This window comes from Electrona antarctica (assembly GCF_951216825.1).
Source record: "Electrona antarctica genome assembly, chromosome: 9".
Classification (NCBI taxonomy): Eukaryota; Metazoa; Chordata; class Actinopteri; order Myctophiformes; family Myctophidae; genus Electrona; species Electrona antarctica.
The window spans coordinates 38,844,757-38,857,688 of NC_136790.1; the positions used below are offsets into that span (position 1 = coordinate 38,844,757).

The window sequence follows — 12,932 nt, forward strand, 5'->3', positions numbered from 1 at the left end:
AAAACGCCCAAATATGTTTGATTGATTGAAGTCCAACAAAGATAAGATTAAGCATCGATATACTCTTTAATGAGTTTAATCATCATGTCAGGAACTTCCATTCTGCTATTAGGATTTTTGTTCAATCTCTTGTTTACACCACATGGCATGCTGTATGGGCAGAGGGCTCATCTAGGAGGCACTGCAGTGTTCACTCTTCAAGAAGTCTCATCAGCTGTGATTAATACTTGGAAAACACATTGACCCATAACAAATAAACAATATGAGCAAAGTTATCTGTTGCCAGTGTGACCTCAACGCACAATGCTTCCTGGCATCTGTTGTTTACGAAGTTTATTAAACAACTCCAGGTACTGAGTCATGGTGTCAACACAGTCTGATGGTGCATAGAGGCCCTCGGGTTTGGTAGCAAACACAGATGGAAGTTCGGGGACACTTGGACCAAGGAAGCTTTGCATGAACTCTTTCATTAGGTTCCAGCAGTCACCCGGAACCACACAAGGACAGTATTCCACCTGTGAAAACGGAAACACAGTTACACCACATAATTTTACACCACCCACAATGTGCAATGCATGTTTATTATTTGACCATGTACACACCTCTACCGATATTCCCCTTGCGCTGGAGCTCATTGTTACAGTGCCAACCTTTACTAGGAAGTCACAGTAGCGATATCTGGAGCCCCGGCACTCCACCTTGTGCCCCTTGGCATTCTGAAAGTGACTTTTAAGTTTCACCATGAGGACATCAAAGTTTCCGTCTGCTGTGAGGCATGGCCCACCTTCAAATAGGGCAAGGCAGCTGAGAGGTGTCTCAGAGTTGTGCATCACATAAAGGAGTTTGGTAGGTTGACCTGTTCAGGATAATTAAGTTAAGTATCTAACACAAATTTGCATGCCTGGCAACAAACTTCACAGATAGTGACTTTAATATCAATCACTTATATTATTAAATATGTATATAGTGCAGATTACTTCTGAAATATATATGCATTACCGCTGACATTTCCAGTGGCATGGTATGTCTCACAATCTACAAAAAAGGTTCCCTGCTTCAGAGCACCCAGTTGTTCCAGTTTCTTGTGCAGTATGTCCACCGTCTGCTGGACACTCTTTCCCTCTGCAACAGGGACTTGGCACACACTGGAGACAGAACACACAAAAACAGCACAATGTGCATAGATAGCACGAGACACAAGCTCTGCAGTCTTCACACTTCATTTGAGTTATTCTTGTAGTAAGTAACTACCGGTATTCGTGATGGTAAAGATTAAATTATACAGGAGATTCATTCATGCACAATGCACATCCATTTCAGTTGTAATAAGTCTGCAGTACACAATGAATGCCCCAGTTTGTTTATGCACATTCAACGTTTTTTCGATCAAGATCATAGTGATCGAAACGGCGAAATAAAAACGTCTGGGTTTCCGAGGCTAGATTAAAGTGACACAGTGACTAAATAAGTTGTTAAATGTTTTAGGTGAGCACCGCTATTCTAAAGCAAGAAACAAAGTAATTCAACACTCACCATGTAACCCCCATTTCGCTCTACCGCCAGATGTAAATAAATTCCTATTAGCATGCGCATGCGCGAGCGTGTAGCGAACATTAACAGATCTACAAGTGAACATGCCGCTAGCAACGCGTAGTGAGGCGAGGCGTTGTTAGCTTGTAGATCTGTTCCTTTTCAAGCGGCCATACAAGACTTCCGGTTAGTATAATTATTTTCCGGTCTTTCGGTGGACACTTGGACCTGGACACACTCTATGACCTGGACACACACAACTCGGTGTAAACACTTTAATGATTAAAACGGCATTTCGCATAGTTTAATACAGTGATTTCAGTACACTCATGTGTACAATACATCATTGTGACGTAATTTACGCCACTTCCTGTACACGGAAGTGACTACACCGAGCCACGTGTTGACAACTTAGAGTATATATTAAAGGTTGACAAGCAGAAATCGGCCACTGCGGTCTGTTGGAGTAAATAATATACATCGACTCACTGATTATTGGAACTATTTACATTTTATCCACTGTTCAAAATTGCGAATAATATGCCAAAAGTGAAGAAATCAAAAGGCGGAGGTGGGGAGAAGAGTGTTGGAGCGGTGGCGATGCCACTGTCTGATCAGATCCTACAAGGAGACATGGTTCGAGCCCACGGCCGAGTGAAGAGCAGGGACAAAAAGGGACAAAACGAGGACGAATATGTGGACGAACGTCTGTCACGAAAGATCTTGGAACAGGCACGAATCCAACAAGAGGAGCTGCAGACAGAGTATGGACTGGGGGGACCTGACAACAAGAAAACAAAGACTACAGTTCTCGGTAAACTTAGTTAATCAGTACTGTATCCCCAATATGTTCCCTCAGTCCTAGCTCTGGTCCATATCTCAACGCATTAGAGCTATGGACCAGAGCTAGGGACTGAGGGAACATATTGGGGCTAGTTAATCAGCTGCTCCCACATACATGTACACGATACACACACACAGAAGTATATAATATTATATATCAGATACACAACTGACTGGTTGAGCTTAGCCCAGATACCCTGGGTAAATATAGTAATCATTTAATTTCATAGTGGTCCTTGTTTTTTCCTTTAGTGTTGTAGGCTATCAACTTCTTTGTTGTTGTTTTGAACAAGTCGAACACTGTCCCTACCTTTAGAGTATATATACTCTAAGAGTATATACTCTAAGGTCCCTACTCGTACACAAGTACACTAACTAGACGATTAAAATGTTGAAAAAAGTGTATTCAAGTAATTGTATTGCTTAATTTGATAGTTCCATCACTTTTACCTGTAAAGGGCTAGCCTGGGCCTTGCATAATACCAGTGTCTAAGATTTAGACCCTCGTAGATGTATGTATCGATTCTAATGACGTCAGAATCGATAAATACATCTATGAGAGTCTAAATCTTAGGCTATCTAAACATAACGAGGGATATCAAAGGAAAGTACCCTAGGGTCCCTGATCACTTATTCCACTCTCCATAGGATGCAGATTTACCCACTCTCTGTTCACGGAGAGCCGCGCCGCCGCTTGAGTGTTGGTGAGATGTTTCAAAGATGCATAACACAGTTATAGGAGACAACGGAAATGTGCGAAACGGCATTAACCGCAGATGCCGTTAAATATTTGTAATCTTTTTTTGAAATTTTGCTTCTCTGAACTTCTCTCTCTTCCTTGACTTCCTTATTGACTTCCCCTTGTACCGCCTCCCGCACCAGGGCAGGGTGGTTGGTGCGAGGCAGTAATGTATGGACGTGCAGCTAGCCAGTCGCCGTTCGGGAGGCGGTACAATGGGAAGTCAATAAGGAAGTCAAGGAAGAGAGAGGAGAGAGAAGTTCAGCGAAGCAACATTTTTTAAAAAAAAGTTTAAAAATACTTAACGGCATCGGCGGTTAATGCCGTTTCGCACACGTTTCCGTTGTCTCCTATAGCTGTGTTATGCATCTTTGAAACATCTCACCAACACTCAAGCGGCGGCGCGGCTCTCTGTGAACAGAGAGTGGGTAAATCTGCGTCCTATGGAGAGTGGAATAAGCAATCAGGGACCCTAGGCCCTAGGGTCCCTGAAGTTTGGATGCTAGGGTACCAACGTCCAAACTTCAGAAAAGGTAACCGAGGGTTCCGAAAAGGGCTAAGTGATGCTATACTATAAAACCGATCAAACATTGTAGCAGGTGAACAACCTCAAATCACACAAATAATAGATTTATTTTTGCATGTTGGCATAGCCATAGATAGACGATTGACATTGTTCGTTTTTGTACTTATGCTCCAGTCCTCTGTAACTGTAATTTTAGGGCCTGATACTCAGGATGCAGACTCTGATGAGGAGTGGCCAGCCCTGGGCGATGCTGGTGCAGGTGATGGTGATGGTGATGATGGCTTCGGAACTGAAGTGGCAGTTGACCCGGAAGATGAGAAGGCCATTGAGATGTTTATGAATAAGAACCCACCAATGAGGCAAGATGTAGCACAATTGTCTTTAACCCCCAGCTCTAAGCCAATCAGCATTGGTTACATGCTACTTTGTTTTGTGAAACTTATTGCTCTTTTTCTTGTAGACGCACCTTGGCAGACATTATTATGGAGAAGATTACAGAGAAGAAGACTGAAGTGGGCACAGTGATGTCAGAGGTGTCAGGGTTACCCATGCCTCAGTTAGACCCTAGGATCATTGAAGTCTACAAAGGTGTTGGCAAGGTGAGATATTAGCCCCTTTCATGACCCTCGGTTACCTTTCTGTATTTTGGACGGCAGTACCCTAGGGTCCCTTCCTAGTTATTCCACTCTCCATAGGACACAGCTTTACCACTATCTGTTCACAGAGACCCTCGTGGTCGTTTGAGTGTTGATGTTTCAACGATGCATACAGCAGCAGTAGGAGACCGGAAACGTGTGCGAAGCGGCCTTAATCGGCGTTGCCGTTATGTATACTTTTTTTTTTTTTTTTAAGTTTTGGCTTCTCTGAAATTCTCACTTCCCATGTCCTGCCTCCCGCACCGCGACTGGCTAGCTACACGTCCTAGTTACTGCCTCTGATTGGCCAACCGCATACACATGCAGGGTGTTTTTTTTCTCCTTTTTTTTCAAGATTAGTTTTTGGCCTTTTGCCTTTATTGATAGTTATTAGTGAAGATAGACAGGAAAGTGGGAGAGAGAGAAGGGGAGAGACATGCAGCAAAGGTCCTCATGAACGGGACTTGAACACGCGACAGGCCAGAGCCTATATGTGGCATTCGCCTGGACCACTAGGCCAGCAGGCGCCCCATGCAGGATGTTTTTAATGCTGTTGTGTCGTGGGTCTATTTAATAACTCCTGATCTTAGCTTTGGTTAATTTCAAAATCAGAAGAGGACATGTTTCCTCTTTAAAACTGTGTTTTTAAAATGGCTGAGCCTCAGACATTCTGAGCCCAGGTACAGCAACGTGCAGCTAGCCAGTCGCCGCTCGGGAGGCGGGACATGGGAAGTGAGGAAGACAGAATTTCAGAGAAGACAAAACTTAAAAAAAGGATTAAAAATACTTAACGTCAACGCCGATTCGCAGACGTTTCCGCGGTCTCCTACTGCTGCAGTATGCATCGTTGAAACATCTCATCAACACTTAAGCGACCATGGTAAAGCTGTGTCCTATGGAGAGTGGAATAACTAGGAAGGGACCCTAGGGTACCGCCGTCCAAAATACAGAAACGGTAACCGAGGGTCCCGAAAGGGGCTAGGTGAGATACTGTATATACTTTGCCTATATTGTCCCTTACTGGCAGGCAAATCCAGTCAAATCCGATTTATTTCTCAAATCTGATCACACAGTTATTTGTAAGATCAGATCAGATCTGTGTGTGCAGACTGATTTAAACAACTTCAACCCCGACCAATCTTCTTTGGTTGCTGTTACAACGACATAACGCCATGACGTAGGCGATAGTTGCACGATTACGTACATTCCTGCAAGAAAGAAGAAATGCAACATAACAGACAAACAACAGACAACTCCTGAAAAATAATACTGCTATTGTTTTGTTTTCATTATGATTACCCCAGGCCCTCACACTCATATAAAAATCTAAAATAACGCTTTGGTCCTGCAAGTGACATTTTCAAACAGTTACATGCGACTTGGGTGGTTAGAGCAGGTTGGAGCGTTCAAACTGAAACACATCTTTAGAAATCAGATTTGAAATCACCTCTGATTCTGAATGTGGCTTACGTTGGATTTGTAAAAATCGGATTCCATGCGACTGTTCTGTAATCTGGATATGGCACAGATCTGATTTAGGCTGGATTTGTCTGCCAGTCTAAACAGGGCCCTAGTGTCTTGAAATGAAGGACTGGTATTGGAGGAATTAATTTAAATTGGCACATTTTCAGTAAGGGGAACATTATGGTTAATTAGAGCCCATAAAGATATCCACAAGAGCAATGATGCATTACTTATAGTAATTTGTTTTTCTGTTGTGTCAGGTTCTGTCAAAATATCGCAGTGGCAAGCTACCAAAAGCTTTCAAAGTTATCCCAGCACTATCAAACTGGGAGCAGGTTCTTTATTTGACTGAGCCTGAGACCTGGACTGCAGCTGCCATGTACCAGGCAACAAGGTCAGTTAACTATTATTTTAGGTGCGGTTGTACAGATAATTCATACATTTATTGATAATGGATATTTTAAATTCTCACAAAATATTTCTCTTGTGTAGAATCTTCTCATCCAATCTGAAAGAGAGAATGGCCCAGCGGTTTTACAACCTGGTGCTACTGCCCCGAATAAGGGATGATATCGCAGAGTACAAAAAACTCAACTTTCACCTGTACAGTGCCCTCAAGAAGGCCCTGTTCAAACCAGGGGCATGGTTTAAAGGTAAGAAAAATATTATTGTCTCCACCAGGCCGAAGGCATGGGGAGAGAGTATGTTTTGCACTCTGTCCGTGTGTCCGTCCGTCCGTCCGTCCTTCCGTCCGTCCGTTATCAGCTAATCTCCGGCACCGTTGGCCCGATCCATGCCAAACTGTGCACACACACTCCCTGGATGCCAACGACGAACCTCTGCCCCAAATATTCCTCAACGGCCTGTTATAGCGCCACCATGAGGCCGATTTAGGCAAAACACATTTCTGTAGATAACTCGTACACATTTTATCCATACATCACACAATTCGGTATACACTATCTCCATAGTCATGTGATCAACAGTGGATCTGCACCATTTCCCATCTTCCATCCTGATTGGCTAAGATTGGCTTCCAAAGCTCACATGATTGGTCCGTTTCGAACAAAATGCCACAAATCACAAACAGTGTCCAATTTCCATGAAATTATACACACACATTTCCACTAGGCCGAGGAGGACATGCCACTATGTTTTTCCCCAAATCAGCCTCACGGTGGCGCTATAACAGGCCAATTCCTGTTTTTACCTATAACTGCATCGATCTGTATACAACTTATGTATGCACACTCCCTAGAGGCCATGGAAAAACATTTTCCCTGCATCCCTCCACATCTGCCGGTTATAGCGCCACCATGAGGCCGATTTCTGCAAAACACATTGTTTATGTTAGTCCACAGATTTCATCCAAATCTCACGCAAATCGGTACACATGATCTCTGTAGTCATGAGATCAAGACGAGCCTGTTGGATTTCTCAGATTCTACACTGATTATCTAAGATTGCCTTCCAAAGTTTTCAGGAGTAGCCCGTTTTGTACAAAATGCTGCACATGTCCTGCTCATCCAGAATTCTATCCTCAGAGATGCTATGAGTGATCTGGCTCTGCATTTCCTCAACAAAATGAAGAAAATTGTTGCAAGAAACAAAGAAACAAACAAAATAACATGTTTATATTACTCCTAAACATTTTTCCAAACATCACACACTCCTGGTGGAGACCTGTGCCCAGAAGGGCACTTTTTCTAGTTATTATTATCATTATTATTTATTTTTTTTCCATTATTTGTGGAAGAAATAATTGATGGCACTGGTGTTATATTGAGATGCCTTCTGTATCATATCTGAAAATAATATCAGACTTGAGTCATATTTACAATATGACTCCTTACGCCATCTAAATATGTATGGTGCTATAGCAACATCTAAAATGGCACAGATGATGTGCCAGTTTGAAGGGGTTAATAAAGTAAACCGAAATCATAAAAATTGTAACAATTAATCTGAATATTTACACATTTGCAATTTTGCACTACAAATCTGTACCTAAGAGTCACTGCTAATTCCAGAGAAGATTTGGATGAATAGATCCCATCCCAAGAACCTTTTTGAATCTTGATTAATTTAAATTATATCTTACACAAGGATTGAGACCATGCATTATGTTAAATTCATTTATCGTGACTTGTTCACTATTCCTCCATACTTTGAGGGGGCTGTTTTGGCCTTTGACTGACCAGTCTGCCCCCTGGAACTACAGTATTAGTGGCTAATAATTCAAAACCACTAGGTGGCAGTGTTTCTCTACCAGGGACAGATATGAATGGTCTTTTTCGCAGTCTGTGACTGGTTGCCACTGGGAGTTACTGTTATTCCGTTTAATATTTTCTTCTGAAAATAATTGACTCATATAATTCACCCAGTATTTAGAATTGTGTGTTACCTATTATCAATTTTATTATTAAGCTGTTATTAACAAATATTTCTCTGCAATACACTAAAAACATGTAGAAAAGTTTTGTAAAAGACAATGCAGTCAATCCCAGCCTAAACATCAAATTAATAATTTGAATAACCAATTGTTGTGTTAACGGTTGAGTATATCATTTGTATTTATTTATTTTAAATATAAAAATTGTAGTGTAGGTGGCAACTTACTTAAGACTTTGCTTTAAACTTGCACTCCTGTTCTTGTTTAGGTATACTTATCCCACTCTGTGAATCTGGAACATGCACCCTTAGAGAGGCCATCATCATTGGCAGCATACTCACAAAGTGCTCAGTTCCTGTGCTCCACTCTAGGTAAGTGATGTGATGGATTTATCATGAACAGATTTCTGTTTTCCAAGGCAAAAAAAACCAAGTATTTGTATTATGTTTACAGAATGTGTGTTAATATTTATAATTAAAGTTTTAGGCTCTACATCAAATGATATGTTTTTCCATTCCTTCCAGTGCTGCAATGCTTAAATTAGCTGAGATGGAGTACAACGGCGCCAACAGTATCTTCCTGCGCCTCATACTAGACAAGAAATATGCTGTGCCATTCCGTGTCCTGGATGCCTTGGTAGGCCATTTCCTGTCCTTCCGCAGCGAGAAGCGCGTCCTTCCTGTACTATGGCATCAGAGTCTACTCACCCTGGCGCAACGGTACAAGGCCGACCTCGCCTCCGAACAGAAGACGGCACTGCTAGACCTGCTCAAAGTGCAGACGCACCCTCAAATCTCTGCAGAGATCCGCCGGGAGCTCCAAAACTCTGAGTCACGTGATATTGAAACCGCCATACCCGTTACAATGGTCATGGACTGAGCGTTTGGCACACTATCCTTCTCATACCAGCATCTCTAGCAGATCTAAGGCTTTGTTTGTTTCTTTTAACACCAGCCTTATTTATTTAGATGCTTTGTGTCCTGTTAAAGATAAAAGGACAAGATAACTATTACCAACGCCCATCATTTTCATCAAGTGGACGATGAAATGGTAGACTTCAAGCCGTTGTAATCCCGCTATTGGAATACATTGTTTTCGAGTTGACAATACTCTACCACAATCTATTTGATATAGGCTACATTTTGTTAAATTATGTTTTGAGACAACAGACTAAGTGATTGGTCATTCAAATGTATTGGGTAGAGTATAACATAACAGTTGAATCGTATATATGTAAATTGTTCTGTTCTTTATGATTCAATACAATCCACACAAAAAAAGATGTAATTAAAAGAATAACCAGATTTGTATGCACAGTTTATTAGGCAGTGGTTGTCATAGTGTGCATGTGTGTTGGGGGGTACCAGGGGGTCCCGAGCTAAATTTCTGTCTACACTGACAATACAGTTTCTGTCTCAGATCTTGGTAAAAGCAACACTTCATTTATAATTTGTGGTGGATGTCATAACACAAGGCCTGATCAACTAACAATTAAGGAAGGCTACAGTGCTGTGAAAATACTAAGTGATCATTTACTGTTACAATAATACTGTTGTATAATAAATAACTGTACAAATGGCAGAAAATCACATTTACAGTACAGATAAGTACAGACAAAGTCCAGTCAGAAATAGGTTAGGATCAGCATACAACTCTGGCCTCAGTCAATGTCAGGCCAACAACGTTTTGATCCTGGGATCGAAACGTGAGACAAATATGTTTTTGTACATATTATGGTGTACACTGCAGGCTCTACCCTTTGTAACTCAGCACCCACCAGTTGATGAGTGTTACCTATGATCCCTTTAAACTTTTTAAAGTGCATGAGCCAACCACTTTTAAGAGACTGACCAAATTTGATCAAAAGTGGTTCAGGAAGGAAGAATCCACTTGCCAGACAAAACTTGGTCTGTAGTGTTAACTTTGCAGTTAGCTGTTACCTGTTTTCCTGACAAATACAAACCATTACTGATTAATCAACTGAATAATTATCAACTACATAGAACAGACATCATCTTCCTTAGAGGCAGAAACACTTTTCCATCAGCATCTGACATCTGTCAGGAGGCTAAATCAGTTCTGATTGATGAACTAGAAATGATTGGCCAGCAGTCAGTGAAATACAGTAATAGTTGCCTTATATTTCTGCCTGGAACACCTGCCCACAAATCAACAACCTGGGCAGAAAATGCAATGTAGGCTACTTGTGGAATGTCAAAGTCCAATAGAAACGTGGGGAAACTTGAAGTTGGCAGTAATTAGTTACATGCAAGAGGGGCACCAATGGCTCAGGAGTAGAGTGAATGTGAGGTTCCCAGTTCAATTCCTATCCCCAGAGTTGGTGAAGTGTCCTTGAGCAAGACTGAACCCCTAATTTCTCCTGATATGCAGGTTGGTGCCTTGCATGGTTTCCTCTGCCTTTGGTGTGTGTGAATGTAATGCACAATCTACTATTTAAAGTGCTTTGGATAAAAGCGCTATATAGATGCACCATTTACCAAGAAAGCTCAAATATTACACAGTTGAAGAGAGTTCTGTACTGAAGAGTGGGCAAATATTCCTCTCAGTCGATGAATACAATAAGTTCTGTCAACCAAATGGGGCATCATCACCAGCTAATATTGATGCCATGTGGGTATACTTTTCAGCATGAGAAATTTATGTGGAATAATTATAAAAAGTAGGCGTTTTCCACTGTCAGTTGTTAAATGATCTAGTTATTAGTGTTGAAATAAGGACTTAAAGAATAAGTTTATATTGAAATGGCACTGTATGGTTCCCCAAATGTAGAAATCGTAGTACTCCACACAAGAAACCCTAAGCAGATCCCTTTAATATGGATCCACTGTATAGCATATACAGTAGGCCCATTTCAGTTCACTGAAATATGCTTAAGGTTAGGCTATGTTTGCCTATGCAATCGTGCATTTTAGAATTAGACTATTATTGGAGACTGTTTCCACAAAACTAGTGTATTATGGGTGATATTAATGAGAGGTTTTCATGACTTGAAATATATGAAATATGGTGTTGATTGATGGTCCCAATGTATTTGCTAGAATGTGTTGTGTATCCGTTCCAGGAATGTGAGTTGGCAGTGGTCTCAAGGTTAGACTGGTGCCTGGCTTCTGTGGTACCCTCTGACTTCATGCAGCCAGTACAAAGTGCCATAGCATTTGTTCATCCCTGTCACCTCCACACTATACCGGCATTTTCACCTGGCAGCCACAGGTAAGTAGGCTGTTAATCTCCCAAGAACATATTCCAAGCTGCGCTACTGAATCTGTCGGCAATAGCATTGAGAACGTGTGTACATTGTTGTTTGTGGAAATGAAAACATAGGCGGGCTGAGGGCAGACCAAACGGGCCAACAGGCGAGCCCCAGAGGCAAATTCAAAGGAAAGAAACAGCAGAGGAAAAGTATTCCGATGTGTTCCCAGATTCGTAGGCTGTAAACATGGTCTTTAGTCATGTGTCTGAGAAACAATTGAGCACTAAGAGAGGACACATTGTATATATCATCTCTTGTGTCAAGATTCGTTTTTACATTATATCAGTGACAATTAAAAATGTTATCAAGCGACATTGTCTTTAGAGAACAATGGGCACAAAGCAGCCATAACTTTGATTACGATGTGTCAGCGGTTCATTTGGGAGACTGGGAGCTGAGTTTGTGTAATCCTTTATTGTGTGGTGTGAAAGACCCATGTCTGTCTATTCAGCTGGCTGGTTTCCCACGAAACTCCATGATGTTGCCTGAGGCAACATGACTTTGAGATACAGTCAGTTAGACAGACTGGGATGTAAACCAGCTAAAATCTTCTCTGGCTGTTCAAATCTGAGAAAGGACTTGTTTGCTTAGTTCTTTGTTTTATCATATTTCCTGCCAGAAATAAAGCTACCTTATAGGATTATCAAGTTGTGGGAACCTGCTTATAAATGTTTTTGTCTTTCAGGGTGTGTTACATGTGTCTACATTTGTAGTCTTTCTTCAGGGGTGGTCTGGGTTGTACTGATGCTCTGCTTAAGAGCTTACTTGAAAATGGTCATTTAAATCCTACAACTATGCATATGCATTTGTTCTTCCCCCCTTCTGTTCTCAGAGTACATGTTTTTAGTTTACCTGCACTATTGCATGCAATAGTGCAAGTGCCAGGGATGTTATGGCATAATTTATGGGGAAACTGAAGCTCCTGGTTGATAAGGTGATCAGTGATACACTGATGCAGTATTTGGCCAACCTTTTGGTTATCTATCTGGTAAGGGTCATTTTTATAACTCTTGTCATTTGGACATATCCAGTATCGATTTTTATTTGTTTGTTTTGAACATTAGTGGAAATACACAAGTTTCTCAAAGTCCCAGGTAGGATTTCACTAGCAAAAGGGAAAAATAACATTCAATATTTTCTTGGGTCATAATCCAGGATGCCTTGTTTGGTCTGTTACATGTTTGTTTAGCTTCGCCCCGAAAGTCAAACAAGTCATGCGATGCACCAGTGGGAGGACAAGGGTTAACTTAGACATGTTATGACATGAGTAAAAGAAACATCCGTCTATGCAAAGCTAGTTTTCTGCCAATAACCATGTACATGTTTTGGTTCCAAACAGGACTCTCTCCATCTCTGCTATGAGCAACTGCAGAAAGCCTTAGGGGCGACTCACACCTTTACATCTAGCATACAACATTGATGCATGCTAGATGTAAGCAAGATGTAAGTGTCATGGCCGCCCCAATGCATTTCCAATGGAAGTCACATGGTTTGATACAACATTTTGGACTACAAGCTGTTATATGGCTTTC

At 41.4% G+C, this 12,932-nt stretch overlaps 2 protein-coding genes across 2 annotated transcripts; one reads left to right on the forward strand and one right to left on the reverse strand.

Annotated features, from left to right (window-relative positions):
• Nucleotides 1-31: 31 nt before the first annotated feature.
• med20 (mediator complex subunit 20) lies at nucleotides 32-1,674 on the reverse strand. Its single transcript, XM_079509287.1, has 4 exons — nucleotides 1,534-1,674; nucleotides 1,000-1,145; nucleotides 603-856; nucleotides 32-515 (listed from the first exon to the last, which is right to left on the reverse strand). The coding sequence occupies exons 1-4, from the start codon at nucleotides 1,545-1,547 to the stop codon at nucleotides 294-296; spliced, it is 636 nt and encodes a 211-aa protein (XP_079365413.1). The 5' UTR covers nucleotides 1,548-1,674; the 3' UTR covers nucleotides 32-293.
• Nucleotides 1,675-1,764: 90 nt separating this feature from the next.
• On the forward strand, nucleotides 1,765-9,433 carry bysl (bystin-like). The gene is made up of 7 exons (XM_079509286.1): nucleotides 1,765-2,344; nucleotides 3,835-3,997; nucleotides 4,099-4,237; nucleotides 5,998-6,131; nucleotides 6,230-6,390; nucleotides 8,398-8,500; nucleotides 8,654-9,433. Exons 1-7 carry the CDS (start codon nucleotides 2,071-2,073, stop codon nucleotides 9,006-9,008), a joined length of 1,329 nt encoding a protein of 442 aa, XP_079365412.1. The 5' UTR covers nucleotides 1,765-2,070; the 3' UTR covers nucleotides 9,009-9,433.
• Nucleotides 9,434-12,932: the final 3,499 nt, after the last annotated feature.

Excerpts from the sequence above, each read along its gene's own strand:
- med20 (XM_079509287.1), bottom strand. Across the intron at positions 857-999 it reads TGCCACTGGAAATGTCAGCG|GTCAACCTACCAAACTCCTT; the intron begins GTAATGCATATA and ends TATCCTGAACAG. Across the intron at positions 516-602 it reads CAAGGGGAATATCGGTAGAG|GTGGAATACTGTCCTTGTGT; the intron begins GTGTGTACATGG and ends CCGTTTTCACAG.
- bysl (XM_079509286.1), top strand. The coding sequence starts at position 2,071 with ATGCCAAAAGTGAAGAAATCAAAAGGCGGAGGTGGGGAGAAGAGTGTT. Across the intron at positions 6,132-6,229 it reads GCCATGTACCAGGCAACAAG|AATCTTCTCATCCAATCTGA; the intron begins GTCAGTTAACTA and ends TCTCTTGTGTAG. Across the intron at positions 6,391-8,397 it reads ACCAGGGGCATGGTTTAAAG|GTATACTTATCCCACTCTGT; the intron begins GTAAGAAAAATA and ends GTTCTTGTTTAG.